Source organism: Camelus bactrianus, chromosome 5, assembly GCF_048773025.1.
Source record: "Camelus bactrianus isolate YW-2024 breed Bactrian camel chromosome 5, ASM4877302v1, whole genome shotgun sequence".
NCBI lineage: Eukaryota > Metazoa > Chordata > Mammalia > Artiodactyla > Camelidae > Camelus > Camelus bactrianus.
In genome coordinates, this window is record NC_133543.1 from 66,669,385 (window position 1) to 66,683,909 (window position 14,525).

General features: G+C 37.8%; 1 protein-coding gene across 1 annotated transcript in view; it reads left to right on the forward strand.

The window, feature by feature from the left end:
* Positions 1-14,525, forward strand: part of ANKAR (ankyrin and armadillo repeat containing) — a 60,079-nt gene that overhangs the window by 22,462 nt on the left and 23,092 nt on the right. The window contains exons 9-13 of the mRNA XM_074364026.1: positions 1,267-1,468; positions 4,030-4,238; positions 5,553-5,657; positions 7,013-7,254; positions 11,921-12,089. Coding sequence (XP_074220127.1) covers positions 1,267-1,468; positions 4,030-4,238; positions 5,553-5,657; positions 7,013-7,254; positions 11,921-12,089 — 927 coding nt within the window. The remainder of the gene's footprint in view (positions 1-1,266; positions 1,469-4,029; positions 4,239-5,552; positions 5,658-7,012; positions 7,255-11,920; positions 12,090-14,525) is intronic.

Consider the following 14,525-nt stretch of genomic DNA (forward strand, 5'->3'; position numbering starts at 1 on the left):
CAGGGAAGTTTTGTTTGGGAGAAGGAAGCTTTCAGACGCAGGAATAGCCCAGGGTGACCGGATAATTCATCATCCAAATCAGGGAGTTTGAAAATGGAAGGGCACTAATAATAATTGTGCTGGAGCAACAAGCGTAGACCAGTGCTTTCCTGGGCAACCTGGAACATGTGGTCGGTCACCCTACACTTGAGCTACAAGAAGGCCTGAATGAAGGGAACAAAGTGTGTATGCTTTGTTTTTTCTTTTTTTGGAGTGAGAGTGATTCAGGTTAAGTTGGAGCCAGTGCATCCTTCTCCTGTACTCATGATCAGATGGCCTTAGGAAGACACAGAAGAGTTTTAAGCAAGGAGGGGAAAAGATCAGATTTATATTTTGAAAAAATGGATTGGGATGGGCAAGAACAAAGCGGATATCAGTTGAGAGGTGAGTATGGCTTGGAGTAGGGTGGTGATGGCAGTAAAGACTAGGCTCTAGAGACATTTAGACTTGGTGATGGACTGGTTATGGAAATGAAATGAGAGGGGTCTTTCAGGTTTCTGGTTTGCAGAACTGGCTGGATGATGATAACCGCTGATTTAGGGAGCAGTGAAAGAGGATCAGGTCTGGAGGGAAATATAGGAGTTCAGTTTTGAATATTTGAAGTTTGAAGTGGTGTATAGAGATAACGGTAAATGAAGCCATTGAGAAGATAAAAATCTTAAGGCTCACTTAGACATCAGGACAATGAAAAAGTCCCAAAGGAGTCAGCAAATAAGCAGCCAGAGAGGTTGGGGAAAAGTAAGAGAGTCTCATATCACAAAAGCCAAGGGAAGAAACCATTTTAAAGTGGAAGAAGTGTTCAACTTACTGTTGAGAAGTAAGAGGAGAATTGAAAAACACTCACTGGATTTCGTGACACAGAAGCCTTTTATGAGCATATATTTTTTTTCAATTTTAAAGAATCCTATCTCCTCCTACAAAACATTTGAGTAAAATGGAAAATAATTTAAATAAGAAATAGTTTTTAGCAAGACATTATCTTAACTTTTCAAATATTTAATATTTTCAGTGTTATTTATTCTTATTATAAAGTAGTATTCATTTTAATGGTCAAACATCGTGAGTAAAGTAAAGAAATACAGAATTGCCTAAATTAATCCTTTTAGTGCTCTTCTTGGAGCTTTTATATCACACAATGCTAAGCTCGGTGGTGGTTGTATTTCAAAAAGGCATGTTTTTTAGGAATGTTAAAGCTTTGACCATTGAAGTAGTTGCCCATCGTTCTAGGTCCAACACCTCTACACCTGGCAGCACAGGCTTGCTCATTAGAAACAACCATCTGTCTACTGTGTTTCAAAGCTGATTACACGCTTTCAGAAAAAAGAGGCTGGATGCCAATTCACTTTGCCGCTTTCTATGACAATATCTGCATCATAATTGTTCTCTGTAGAAAGGATCCCACTTTACTAGAAGCTGAGGCAACAGCTGAGTAAGTTATTAAGCGTTTATGAAAATACGAATTTCTGCTTTCATGGCCTGCCCCAAACACTGACACTAAGAGGAATGGATGTTATGATTGATCTGAAAGGCTGTGTCAGGCTTACCCTGCTCGTCCTTTCTGGTCACTGTCTTCTCCTGCTACTTAACCTTTAGAATTTATAAAGATGGGAACTTCTGTTAACCTACGCACATTTTCTGGAAGAATAAGGAGTAAACCCTAGGAAGTTTTTCCTAACTTTCTCCCAGTGCTTTGGTTCTACAGATTAGTTTATCAGGTTAACTACTTGGTGTCCTGGAAGAAGCATGAGACAAGGGAGGAGAAAGTTGTTTTCTAAACTGGACCCTATACAACCAGAAAGCCACCTAAGGGCTCCAGACCAAGCTAGTTAGACCTTGGACAACGGGAAACTATCTAATGGTTCCAGAAGAGAAATATATTAAAAAGAAGAAAGTTAAACTTTGCAGAAGGGAAACATCCCAAACAGTGTTCTATTTCACGGTTTAGCTGAGTACCAGCCTTTAGGGTAGAGGTATACTTTCTCCTGAAAGGTATACACACTCTTGGCTCGCAGTCTAAATACCAGGCTATTATTTTGATTTAGGTGTGGTTTCAAATATATCTGGGTCTTCAGGTAGCTTGTCCATTATTGTTCAGTGAAGAAATAAATCTTGCCTTGGTTGGGGCAGAGATGTGTGTGGAGAAAGCTTTTGGGAAACCAGGGTCTCTGGCTAATGGATTCTCTGACTAATAGATTCCGGAAAGAGCTATGGAATGTGGGGATCTGAGTTCAGTTCCTGGTTCTGTCGTATTTTGACAATATGTCTTTGAGCAGAAGGGGGCTAAAAGACTGTGGGGACTGTAAGAAGTTAAACAATGGACTATCAGAGGTAGAAGTAAGAAGTTATCTGTGAATGCAAGGAAGACACAAGGGATTCATAGAGAGGACAGTTACAAAAGTTGAGATCTCTGTGGAGCTAATGAGGAATGTGACCATGCTGGTGTGTTTGAATATGGAGCACAAATGAAGGTAGGACAAGGAACCAAGAGATCAGAACACAGATGGTAGTTAGTATGGGTGTTGGAGTCACTGACAATAGGAGGAGGTCTGTTGCTGAGGCAATCAATACATGAGCAAAGATGTGGAAGAGGACCCAGCTGGCAGGGGGCCATGGCAATATGGAAACAGGGTAATATAATTTGATAGCATATTTTTCAAGTGAGGAAAATCAGAATGATGGTGTTAGCAGTAATCTTTATTCCTACCATTGAGAAGGGAAAAGAAAGGAGCAGAAGAACAGTCTTGTTCAAATAGAAAAGAGAGAAAATGAGATGTTTACTCATAAAGGACAAAAGTTTCCCGAGGGCCCAGAAAAAGAAATTAGAGCAGAGGCTGGGAGCCAGCTGGATATTGATGAGCATACAAGGACAGGCAGCAAGATAAAGGGGTTTCCTGAAGAGAAGAAGGCCCAGGTCTAAAGATAAGGTAATGTCTGAGGCAAGGAGATAACAGTGAAAAAGAAGGGAAGGGGGAACCATGTATCGAGACCACGCTAAGCACCTGTTCATTCCTTATACCAACACTGTCAGCTGATCGTTCTTACCCTCATTGTTTTACAGATGAAGAAAGTAACCCAGTTTACTTAAGGTCACATTGCTAGTCAGTAGATCTGATAGTTAAGATATAGTTGAAGTTACTGTGACAAGGATACTCCCACTTATCTGTAGTTTAAACAAGATAAACATGGTTCTTTCTCATGCAGTCAGGATTGGTGGTCCAGGGCTGGCATAGTGGCTTGACAACGTGAGGAACCCAGACTTCCTCTTGTATGCCTCTTCACATGTGGTTTCCATATCTTGGCACAAAACGGCAACTCCTGCTTTCATTATTATGCCTGCATGCTAGCCATGAGAAGAAAGAGAGAGGAAACACAATGGCACACTCCATTTCTCTTTAGGGACTTGTTCAGGTAACTTCTTCTAACATCCACTGACCAAACTCAGTTGTGTGGCCAAACCTCCCTGTAAGGGAAGCTGGGAAATGTATTTGGCAGGAGAGCCATGTGCCCAACCAGAAGATAGATCTTCACTATCGAAAAAGCAAATAGTGGGTTTTTGAGAAAAACTGTTAGTTTCTGCCACACTGCGACTTGAGAACTGATAAGAAGTCTAAAAAAATGGGTTGGAACACTATCTGAGCCTCAGTTTCATCGTTTGTGAAATGGGCTGATAATACTTACCTTGCTTTTTCCTTCACTCATAAAGCTGTTGTAAGAATTCATTGATAGTGTATTCTAAGAACTTTGTGCATCATCAACTTCTGAACAAAATATAAGGCATGATAATTAAATTGGAGAGAGGATAGGGGCAAATACTAAGGACTGCCAAGGCAAGGGAGGCAAATCTGTTCACATGTGGAATACACGGAACAATAGTACGTAAGGAAAAGAAGGTGATGATATAAATCAGACTTCCCCCAACAGCAGTTTGGATAGTTTTACAGCTGGACCCTGTGTGTGCTTAATTGTTACGATGTGTTCCTTGATTTTTAGGAATCAGTGTACTCCACTGTTACTTGCTGCCACTTCAGGAGCACTGGACACTATTCAGTACCTACTTTCTCTTGGTGCTAACTGGAGAAAAACAGATATTAAAGGAAACAATATAATTCATTTATCGGTGCTAACCTTTCACACAGAGGTTCTCAAGTATATAATAGAGTTAAATATTCCTGAACTCCCAGTTTGGAAAACTTTGGTAGGTGAGTATAGAATACAAAATCTCTTTATTAAATAAATGTTCCAATTATCCAGTTTGACTATTGATACATTCTCTGAAATAAAACAAATAAAACATGTATCATATTTTGAATTAAAACCAGAAATACATATAATACTGAACTATTTTGTGTGTAAAAGTAGTTTTATTTCTAAATTAAAAATAAAAGAATAACTCAGACTATATTTTACACAATTATATTTTATTTTCCAGCTTTCTCCAAAAGCCCAACCATCCTCTTCTCTATTGAGAAAGGAAATTCCAAAAAAAAAAAAAAGAAAAAAAAAGGAAAGAGGAAATGAAAGATTGAGTGGAGGGAGAGGGAAATAGCTCAGTGGTAGAGCACATGCTTAGCATGCATGAGGTCCTGAGTCCCCAGTACCTCCATTAAAAAAAAAAGTTGAGTGGAAAAGATAAGATTCCTTCAAATTCATTCCCCACCTTGTAATTTTAGAGACAGATTCAGCAACATCTTTCGTCATATTTTTAAAATTTTATTTATTTTTATTTTTAACTTTTTTGAAGGGAGATAATTAGGTTTGTTTATTTAATGGAGGTACTGGGGATTGAACCCAGGTCCTCATGCATGCTAAGCAGGCACTCTACCATTGAGCTATACCCTCCCCTCCTTTCCTCATATTTTGATAAATTCTGTTTGAGCTGGCAGTGCCAGTCAGGAGTGATCTCCACAAAGGCTATCCAGGAAGGAAACCAGGAATCTGACCTAAGAGAAAAGCAAAAAGAATTTCAAAGATAACAGCAAAGGGAAGTCCCAGAATGGAAACTGTATACCCCGACCAAAGGGAAAATGTGGGAGGAATTACCAATAGGTACAAAGAAAACTAAGCAGATGAAATAACATGAGGAAATGATTACCTCAGGGAAAAGCAAAAGCAAGGAGATTCAAGGTAGTGCATTGCAGTGCTTAGCTGTGAATAATATCTGTATAGGTATTATAATGTAAGTATCAAACATTTAACTAGAAACTACAAATATGGGGAAATGGTAGGGCAGTGTTGGAAGAGCTAGTTTCTCATTTACCATAACGTGAAGTCAGTCAATGATGTCTAAAATTGATACAGCAAAAGGTAACTGTGTATAAATATTTAGAAATGTGGAGATATTTAAATCACAGACGGTATAGGGAAAAAGTCCAAAGTGGTAATATCTGAAGAAAGAAACTCAGAAAAGTGGAAAGGGTGGGGCAGAGAACCACTATATTCCATTACCTCTTGGGAAATTACAACCTGAATTTTTCTGTTGAACAACATATATTTTTCTGTTGAATATTTACCAGAAATGCTGCAGTGTGAGAGCTATAAACGAAGGATGATGGCCATCATGTCTTTAGAAGTAATCTGCTTAGCAAATGATGGATACTGGGAATCTATTTTGGATGCAGGTGATATAAAATCTATTAACTAACTTTTAGCTTATGCTTTTTTATGTAGAAATATATTCAGTCACTTTAAAATGTATTTTTAATTGTGAAGAAGACTTTTTAGTTGATTTTAAGTTTCTGTTCTCCTTTTTTCTAAGATCATTTCCTTTACCTGTCAACTTTATATTTTATATTCCAAGTAGAAGGTACACAGGATCCAAAACTATATAAATCTTATTTCTCTAACAGTTTGGAAATTTAAAAATTACATTAAATTACTTCACCATACTACTTCTTAAATTTACCTTCACTGAGAAATGATCCCTATTCTGTATTTGTACAGTTTATTTATTAAAAATAGCAGTCAGGTCTGGGTTTGTAACTAGCTCCGCACTTAGAACTTAGGCTAACTGCTTACCCTCTCCACACCTAATTTCCTTATTAATGAAATTGTTCCTACCTCATAGGATTGTTTTGAGAACAGCACTTCTCATTAAAACTTTCTGAAATGACAGGAATGTCCTATCTACATTGTCCATTATGATAGCCATTATTCTGATGTGAATATTGGGCACAAATGAGATGTTTTCATAAATATTTCTTGAATGAATGAATGAATGAAAAAATTATTATAGGTTGTCCACTAATATGTTCCTAAAAACATAAACAAAAGCTCTTTATCTGAAAAATGAATGGCAGAGAAACAAGTCATATGGAGTTTTCATTTCAGGTAGCTAAGTACATACATACGTCCTTAATTACACCCATTGTATTTCCAGCATGTCACGTGTGCTCTATAATGTACTCTTTTCTTTCACTTTGAACTGAAGTAACAAGCATCTAATTGAAGCCAGATTTTCTATTTTCACCATGCTCAGTGATTCCATCTTTCAACCAGTTGTTATTAATGAGGCTAAGGGTGCTTTTTATTGGATTCAGCAATTTTCATTTTTCAGTTGCTTGTATACAATGTGGCTAAAATATAAAATGCTCAAATAATTGCGCAAGCCACTGCCACACAAAGTTGATACAATAACCAAAACTGAACTCTACTAAATGGTAGCTCAAAGAATTTATTTATCAATAATCTTAAGCCAAAATTCAGTGTTTCAAAGGTGGCTTAGTGTAGCCAATATGAAGTATGTGATTGTGTGCATGTGAAAATCAAATATGTAAACAATGAGAGCTACCTATAATGTAGATGAGACAGAAAAATGCATTTGAGTAGTTTCAGATAACTTTAATAAATATTTTATAGAATTATTTGACAATTGTTTATATGACAAAGCCCATACACATTATTTAAATCTTATCATGATAAATTGACAATATATGATTGCAAGCAGCTCATGTTTTTCTTGATCTCTTCATTGCAGGCACCATTCCTGCTTTAATCAATCTATTAAAAAGCTCCAAAATAAAATTACAGTGCAAAACAGTTGGGTTATTGAGTAATATCTCAACCCACCCAAGTGTAGTGCACGCTCTGGTGGAGGCAGGAGCCATTCCAGCTTTGATCAGCCTGCTGGTTTCTGAGGAACCTGAACTACACTCTCGGTGTGCCGTCATTCTGTACGATATTGCTCAGCTTGAAAACAAGGACGTCATTGCCAAGCATGTAAGTTCTTTTCATAAAACATCATTCTGACTGACAATAATTCTCTCATATAGAAGCTAGAAAGATACATACCCATTTCATTATGCAGTGGCTCTCATAAACTCTCAGGGAAGAACTCCAATCTCAATGAGAATGGCAAAGCGCAAACCTGCCACAATCCCATGAAGGCTAGAAGTAAACAAGAGCAAGACGGTACCAGAGCAAGCAGGGCAAAGGGTTTTGTGTTTCCCGCCCTGAGGTCTCACAGGGTGACACAGTGGGCCTGGGTAGATCATTCCTGCACGCTGGGTTTGTGCCACATCTGAGGAACATTGAGCTTAAGAAACCCATCACTTTGGTAGCAGCCAGTAAGCAGGCCTATTCTTTGTCTGGAGGTAGATGTTACCACGCCTTTCAGGAGTGATAGCTACATAAAAAGCCTGAGAAATGGCCCAGGTGAAAGAACTGTCACAGTCTTGATACCCTCACAACACTGGTAGGCGTGCAAGAGGCCCAGGGCAGAATGTTTCTCAGCAAGAGTACCTGGTAGGACCATCACCTGGGACAACACGGAAGACAGGCCACCTACCTATTTAGCTCTAGGGGATGTGACTGCTTCTTGTTGTTTATAAGATATTATAAGAAACACTACCGTCTTGACTATTTCCATTCTGGCTCGGAAATGCCTAATTGTGTGCCAGAAAGAATTAGAAGAAAATTGTATTTTTTGTGAACACCAATCTTTGCCATGCTGTTATTTTTTCAAATAAAACCCACCTTACTGTGTCTGTTAGTGTTTTGGCTAAGATATTTTTGAGATATTTATAAATAGGGTTATTTTTATAGTTTTCTCCAGGTGATGCTTCTTCATTACGGATTGAGTCATTTAGCATTGTAAAATATACCCTTTTTGTCAGGTGTAATACTTTTGCCCTGAATTCTGTCTTGTTCAAAACTGGGTTTGTGATCTTTGTTTTTTTGTGTGTGCTCTTATATTTACTTTGGCTTTGCCCATCCTTTTTAATTTTTCCAAGTCATTTTATACTGCGTCCAGTGCAGTTCAGGACTGTGTCTGAGGACGGGTGACATAAGACTTAAGAAACAAAGAGACAAAGTAAAGAGCAAAGATGGGACCAGGGGACTCAAGATCTTGTGGATCGATAGTCCTGAAAGCCTGGTCGACATCATATTTATTGGGAGTATACAGCTCAGAAAAAATATGTGATCAAAGAGGAGAGGCTTTAGAAATTCTATGTGATAAGCACCAAGTTCTGCTTGCTGACCAATTGATTAATTTCAGGCCTATCCCTTCCAGGCACAATCACCCTCCTCGGGGTATGCAAAATTTCTAAATCTATCCTGTTATTGCCTCCAGGACATCTCTAGATAGCAAATATTTCCCCTGGGCTTAACCGCATGCTTTCATTCCAGAACAAAGTTCTGTTAGTGGACGATCTGACTTTCCAGGACCGTCCACTGTTTCACCCTAAGGAAATATCTGCCCTCCTTCGTGCCCTTATAGTCAATCTCAGGATTGCTCACCACAAATTTTCTTTAGCATAATACGTGCTATATATAGGTCATCTACTATGTAAAACATTAAAATAAAGCAAGCATGTGCATTTTAAGCAAACAAGTGTGAATATAATATTTTAAGCCCATGGAAATTTAGGTGCGGCTTGTTTTCCAGCTGTTTGTTTTCCAGCGGCTTCTTTTCCAGCATCTTGTTTCCCAGCAATTTTATTTCTTGCTGGTTGGTTTGTTATCAGTATTTGGAAAATATATTAGAAATTTGCCCCTCCCCCAGGCCCACATCCAGAGTTAGTCAGTTAGTTTTATAGTTTCATTTAGAATTTATAATCTCCAGTGATTCTAATCACCCAGAGTTAGGATGAATGTGTCCCTTGTAAGCAGTTTATTTCGATTTGCTTTATTATTCATTTTTCATTGAGTATATATAGCTCATTTACACTTAATGTGACATGTTTCATCTTAGTTCTGTCATATTTTGTTATCATTTTTGATTTTTTAAAAACCTCCTACTGTATGAGCAGTGTTTTCTTCCTCTTTTTTGTTTTATCTTTAAAGTCCAGGACTTAAACCTCAATGTTAGTTACCTATTTTCCCTGGTGCTTGGTGTGACTTTCCAACATGTAAATCCATCTTCTTTTATTTTCAGAATGTTTTCTTGAATTCATATTTTAAAATACTTTTTCTGTAGTATTCTTTCAGTTCATTCATTAACAAGTGCTTTTGGAGGGTTTATTATATGGAAAACCACTTCCAGGTGCTAGGGTTACGGCAGTGAACAAAACAGACAAAAATCCCAGCCTTCCTGGAGTTTTTATTCTAGTCGAGGGTAACAAGACAGTAAGCAAAGAAACAAACCAAATATATAGTATGTTAAACGAGAATAGGGAAGAGGGGGAGCTTGGTGAAAAATACTTCACTAAGAAGTTGGCATCTGAGTACCAACCTAAAATAGACGGGGAAGTGTGCCATGTTTTTCTGTTGGGAAGAGCACAAGAAACAAGTGCAAAGTAAATGAAGTGAGTATGTCTGACGTGTTCAAGGAATAGCAAGTGAAGCAAAAGTAGCTGAGGGAAGAGAAATAGGAGACGCTCTTAGCTGGGCAACGGTGGACTACATATCATGTAGGGCCATGTGGATAATTGTTAGATACCTTGGCTTTTACTCTGTATATGTTAAGCCATTGAGTGATTTTGTTCTGGGAAGTTCTGTGAAGAGATTTATATCACTCTACTCTCTGTGTTTAAATAGGGGGGTAAGAGTGGATGCAGCAAGACAAAGCCATTTCAGTCATCCAGGTGACAGATAACAGTGTCTTGAACCGGTGGTGATAGTGGCAGTGGTGAGAAGTGGTCATATTCTGCATTATTTTTTTGAAAGTTGAGTCACCAGGATCTGTGGGAAGCTGAAATACCTGGAGGGACTCCAAAGGAGACTAAGAAGGAATGGGCAGTGAGGCAGGAGGAAACCTGAGCAATCTGTTGTCCTATCTGCCAAATGAAGCAAGTGTTCCAAAGAGGGAAGATTCCTTCAATAGTGTTGAAGTGCTGCTGTAAGTTGAAAGTCAAAACTGAATAGTGAACTTAGTCATCACCGAGTTGACTAGCCTCTTCTCTTTGGGAGCGCCAGTTACCTGTGCATTATGTCACTTTTTCCCAATAGTTATCATTTTCTCTCTAGTCCATTTCCACTCATTGTTTTGTTTTACTTCATTTCTTCCCCTCAATCAACTCCTCTTTGTCTCTTGCTATGTTGTTTGGCATTATTTATTTTTGTGTGGATTACAGTTCAGCTTTTATCTCTTTCCACATCTTTCCTGAGCTTTTCCAGCTCATATTTCACCTCTCCTTGTCTCAAAAAATCTTCCCTGAGCACTAGTGTCTCTCCTCTGCACCCTTGTTTTATAGAGGTGATTGCCTCATTTATTTTTTTTTCATTGATAATAATATACCATTTGGGGTTAAAATTTTTCATCTACTTTGTGACATATTTTTCTGACAAGCATTCTTTATCTGTCATAAGTTTTCCCTGCTTTTTCTCTTATATTTGGACAGATCCTGTTCTAGTTCCTTTTTGATCATTACTTACTTTGAATTAGATGAGTTCTTTCAGGTCTGGCTATTTTCAGAAAATATATGTGGGAAAGGGTCCAGATCCATGTTCTGGGCTAGCAAGAATAAGACATACGCTACAGAGTTGTACACATGGGTCCTTTCAGCTTTACTTCCCTGTAGTCAACAGAGACTGGAATGTAATACTCGTAATGTAGATTCTATCTTCTCCACAAAGCAAAGTCTATTTCTTCCTTTTTACCTCACCAATAGGCCACTTCTGTCAAACATCTTGTTGGTATGATTCTTTGTTCATCATTGCCTTCCTTAATTTTTGAAACTTTATACCAAATTGGTCCAGGAAAGATCCTGCTGACATCTTGCATACCCATTTCTGTTGTTCCAGACAGGGAATTGTGTGTGTGTGTTTTCCTGTCCCTCAAGGTAGAGCCACTTATTTTGGAAAACTGTGCTTCGTCAGCATTTCCTGTAGCCAGTGGCCATGGGAGATCTTGCCCATCCCTGTTGGCTACTCATAAACATTTATTATGGTTCAACATTACAAATGTCTCCTAGCTTTATTGAAAATGATATTACATTTCTGTTTCTTATCTTAATATTCTCGCATTATTTGTTAGTAGGGAGAAATGTCATCTTTACTCCATTTAAAGTTCGGAAATTATATTCACACTTAAAAATAACATTTTGTGTTGCACAAATATAATTACCAATTACCACTGCAGTGTCTACAATGGCAAATGTTCCAAATGGGCACTGTATTCAGTTGATCTTACTCAGCTGTTTCACTTTTAGATACTTAAATATTACAGTGAACTTACAGCCTCAAATTACTTTGGTACACAGGAAGCTATTTAAAATATCTTTATTGAATACTTACCTTAATATTAAAGCATAGGATTTGCTCCAAGTTGTAATAACTGTCATTGAATGTGCCATATCAGTAGACATACTTGTTTATGGGCAATTGTTCTCTCCTAAACAAGCAGATATTCATAGCAAGAAAGATCATAGATTTGTGTTTCGAAAAAATGATTGCACATATCTTAAATAAGTTCAATTATAATTGAACCTTTTATTTATTTTAGAATGGAATCCCAGCTCTGATAAATCTCTTAAACTTAGACATAGAAAGTGTGCTAGTGAATGTAATGAACTGTATACGGGTATTATGTACAGGAAATGAAAATAATCAAAGAGCAGTGAGAGACCATAAAGGCATCACGTATCTTATCACATTTCTGAGTTCTGATTCAGGTGAGCCTCTATTTCTATATAATTTTAAAGTGACTAGATACATTAAGTGAAGCAAACTTAGGTTTGGACTTGTCCTATATGAACAGATGTCCTGGATTTATCTTAGGATGGATCTAGGCATATGTAATATAACCTAAATTCTTCAAGACTTAAATTTAAACTGCTAGGTTTATAAAAGGAATTGACTCTCAACACCATAATTCTTTAAATTATGACATTTTAAAACATTTTAGACACTTTAAAAATTGGAAATATTGTAATGAAAATAATATAGTTAATATGCTCAGGGACTCAAGTACATGCCTCCTTGTGTGAATAACACATATATTGATCATTGGAAGCTATTTTTCAAGTTACAATATGAACCTCAGATTTGTCGTTGGATATTTGATATCAGAATTCAAGGTCATCAGATCATTAGGCTAATTATTAGACTCTGAAGTACGAAGAACACCAGAAGCTATAAGGTAGTTTCTACAGCCACTTCAAATGATCTCTTAGGTTCTGTAAGAATTTTCTTATTCCAGTGAGCATACGCATAACAGTATGAGCTTCAAATCTATGCTTTTCTTCATATTTGGGGGGCATAAAAATTTTGAGAAAAGCTTGTATATTTTTCTTCCTGCTCAGCTTATCATTTGCCTTTCATTCTAGTTCTCTGAGAATGAGTACAGAATTAAATACACTGGTTAAAATGTAAGACAAGGGTATGGATAAGGGGATTGTTGCAGAGGGCTTTCTTTACTTTAGAACTTCGAACTTAAGCAATTATCACCTTCTAAGGCTCTCTATCACGTAGTGAAATCACTTGAAAATCTTTTCCTTTATACAAATTCCTAAAGTCAGAGAATAGGTATTCCTCATCCTTTTTCATCCTCCCAACCCCAAATGCTTGAACAAAGCACAACTTGTAGGGGCCATTTGGATAAATAAACAATAAATGAATTCATAAGAGAAAGCTATAGGAGTAAATGATCATAATCATTTCTTTTTGGGGCTCTTGCCTCATCTGAAACCTGAATCAAAGTAATTTATCCTGTATTGTAATCTATAACATTTTTTCACCTGAAGGAAGATAAATAATTAAAACAAATTTTAATTGTTTTTTCTCCCAATTTATAATTTATAAATGCTACATTTATAATTTTAGTGCTTTAAGAAGTAATTCTCCTGGATGTTAGTTGTACTCTTAAGTTGCAGGGGATCACAAAAGAATTTTATTAATTCCAATATCATCTTAACTATTCTGAGCCACTCTATGATTTCGTGCATTAAGTGGCCCCAAAGTACACTGACATGCAGTTTCTTGAGACTGTGGATTTGTTAACATCTCCTTAGTCTTAACCCTATCTCCAGGGGTTCCTCAGTCTTTGCTGAGTTTGTTTGGTTTGATGCCTTTGCTTTACCCATGTTTAGCTACTTGCTTCAAACTCCTCCTTAGTGGGTTTGTATTTCACAGTGATATGGGTGAAACAGCTCTGAACCTGTGTTGTAAGTATTGTAGGACTGACCAAAAGGATAAACTGTTAATACTATTGGTTCTCACTTTGAAAGGAAATATACAGAATGTGGAAAGGCAATAAGTAATCCTGTGGGGTTGAACTGGAATTAGAAAATTTGAAATATGTATATTTTTCCTAGTCTTGTCTGATGAGAGTCTAGTAGCAATGATACTGATCATGGAGTAGCTCCTGGAGAGGCAGGAGGCAGCTGGGACTACCCATGAGGACTGAGATGCTGAGGCAGCTATTTTTGTCATCTCTTCCTACTGTGCTGATGCTGGTTCTGGCAGGCACCATTTTCAAGTCCTCCCTCTAGCCTATTAGTGCCAGAGGCTTGCCTCACCCACTAGCACACTTGTGGCACCACTGCACCACTGGCCTCACAACCAGCCACTCCCTCAGAGTTTGCCCTGCCCACCAGTGTGCCCGCAGCAACCACACACGGCAGGACCTCTCAACCAGCCAGGTCGGGGTTCAGTAATGCCCACCAGTGTGCCCACAGTCATTGCCCCACTATAGCAGAAGGGGGCATATAGCCCACACAGGAGACACCCTTGGAGCATCTAGCTTTGGTGGCCAGAGGGGAGCTTGCTGCTGGACCCCACAGGACATCTCTTACATAAGGCCACTTCTCCTAGATCAGGAGACATAATAAACTTACATGATACATAGAAATAAACTTGGAGAATTAGACAAAATGAAGAGACAGATGAATATGTTCAAAATGAAGGAATAAGACAAAACCTCAGAACTAAGTGAAAGAGAGATAAGCAATCTACCTGATAAAGTTCAAGGTAATTATCATAAAGATGCTCCCCAAACTCAGGAGAAGAATAGGTAAACACAGAACTTCAAAATATAAAAAAGAATCAGTTAGAGCTAAAGAATACAATAACAGAAACGGAAAATATACTAGAGGGAATCAGTGGTAGAG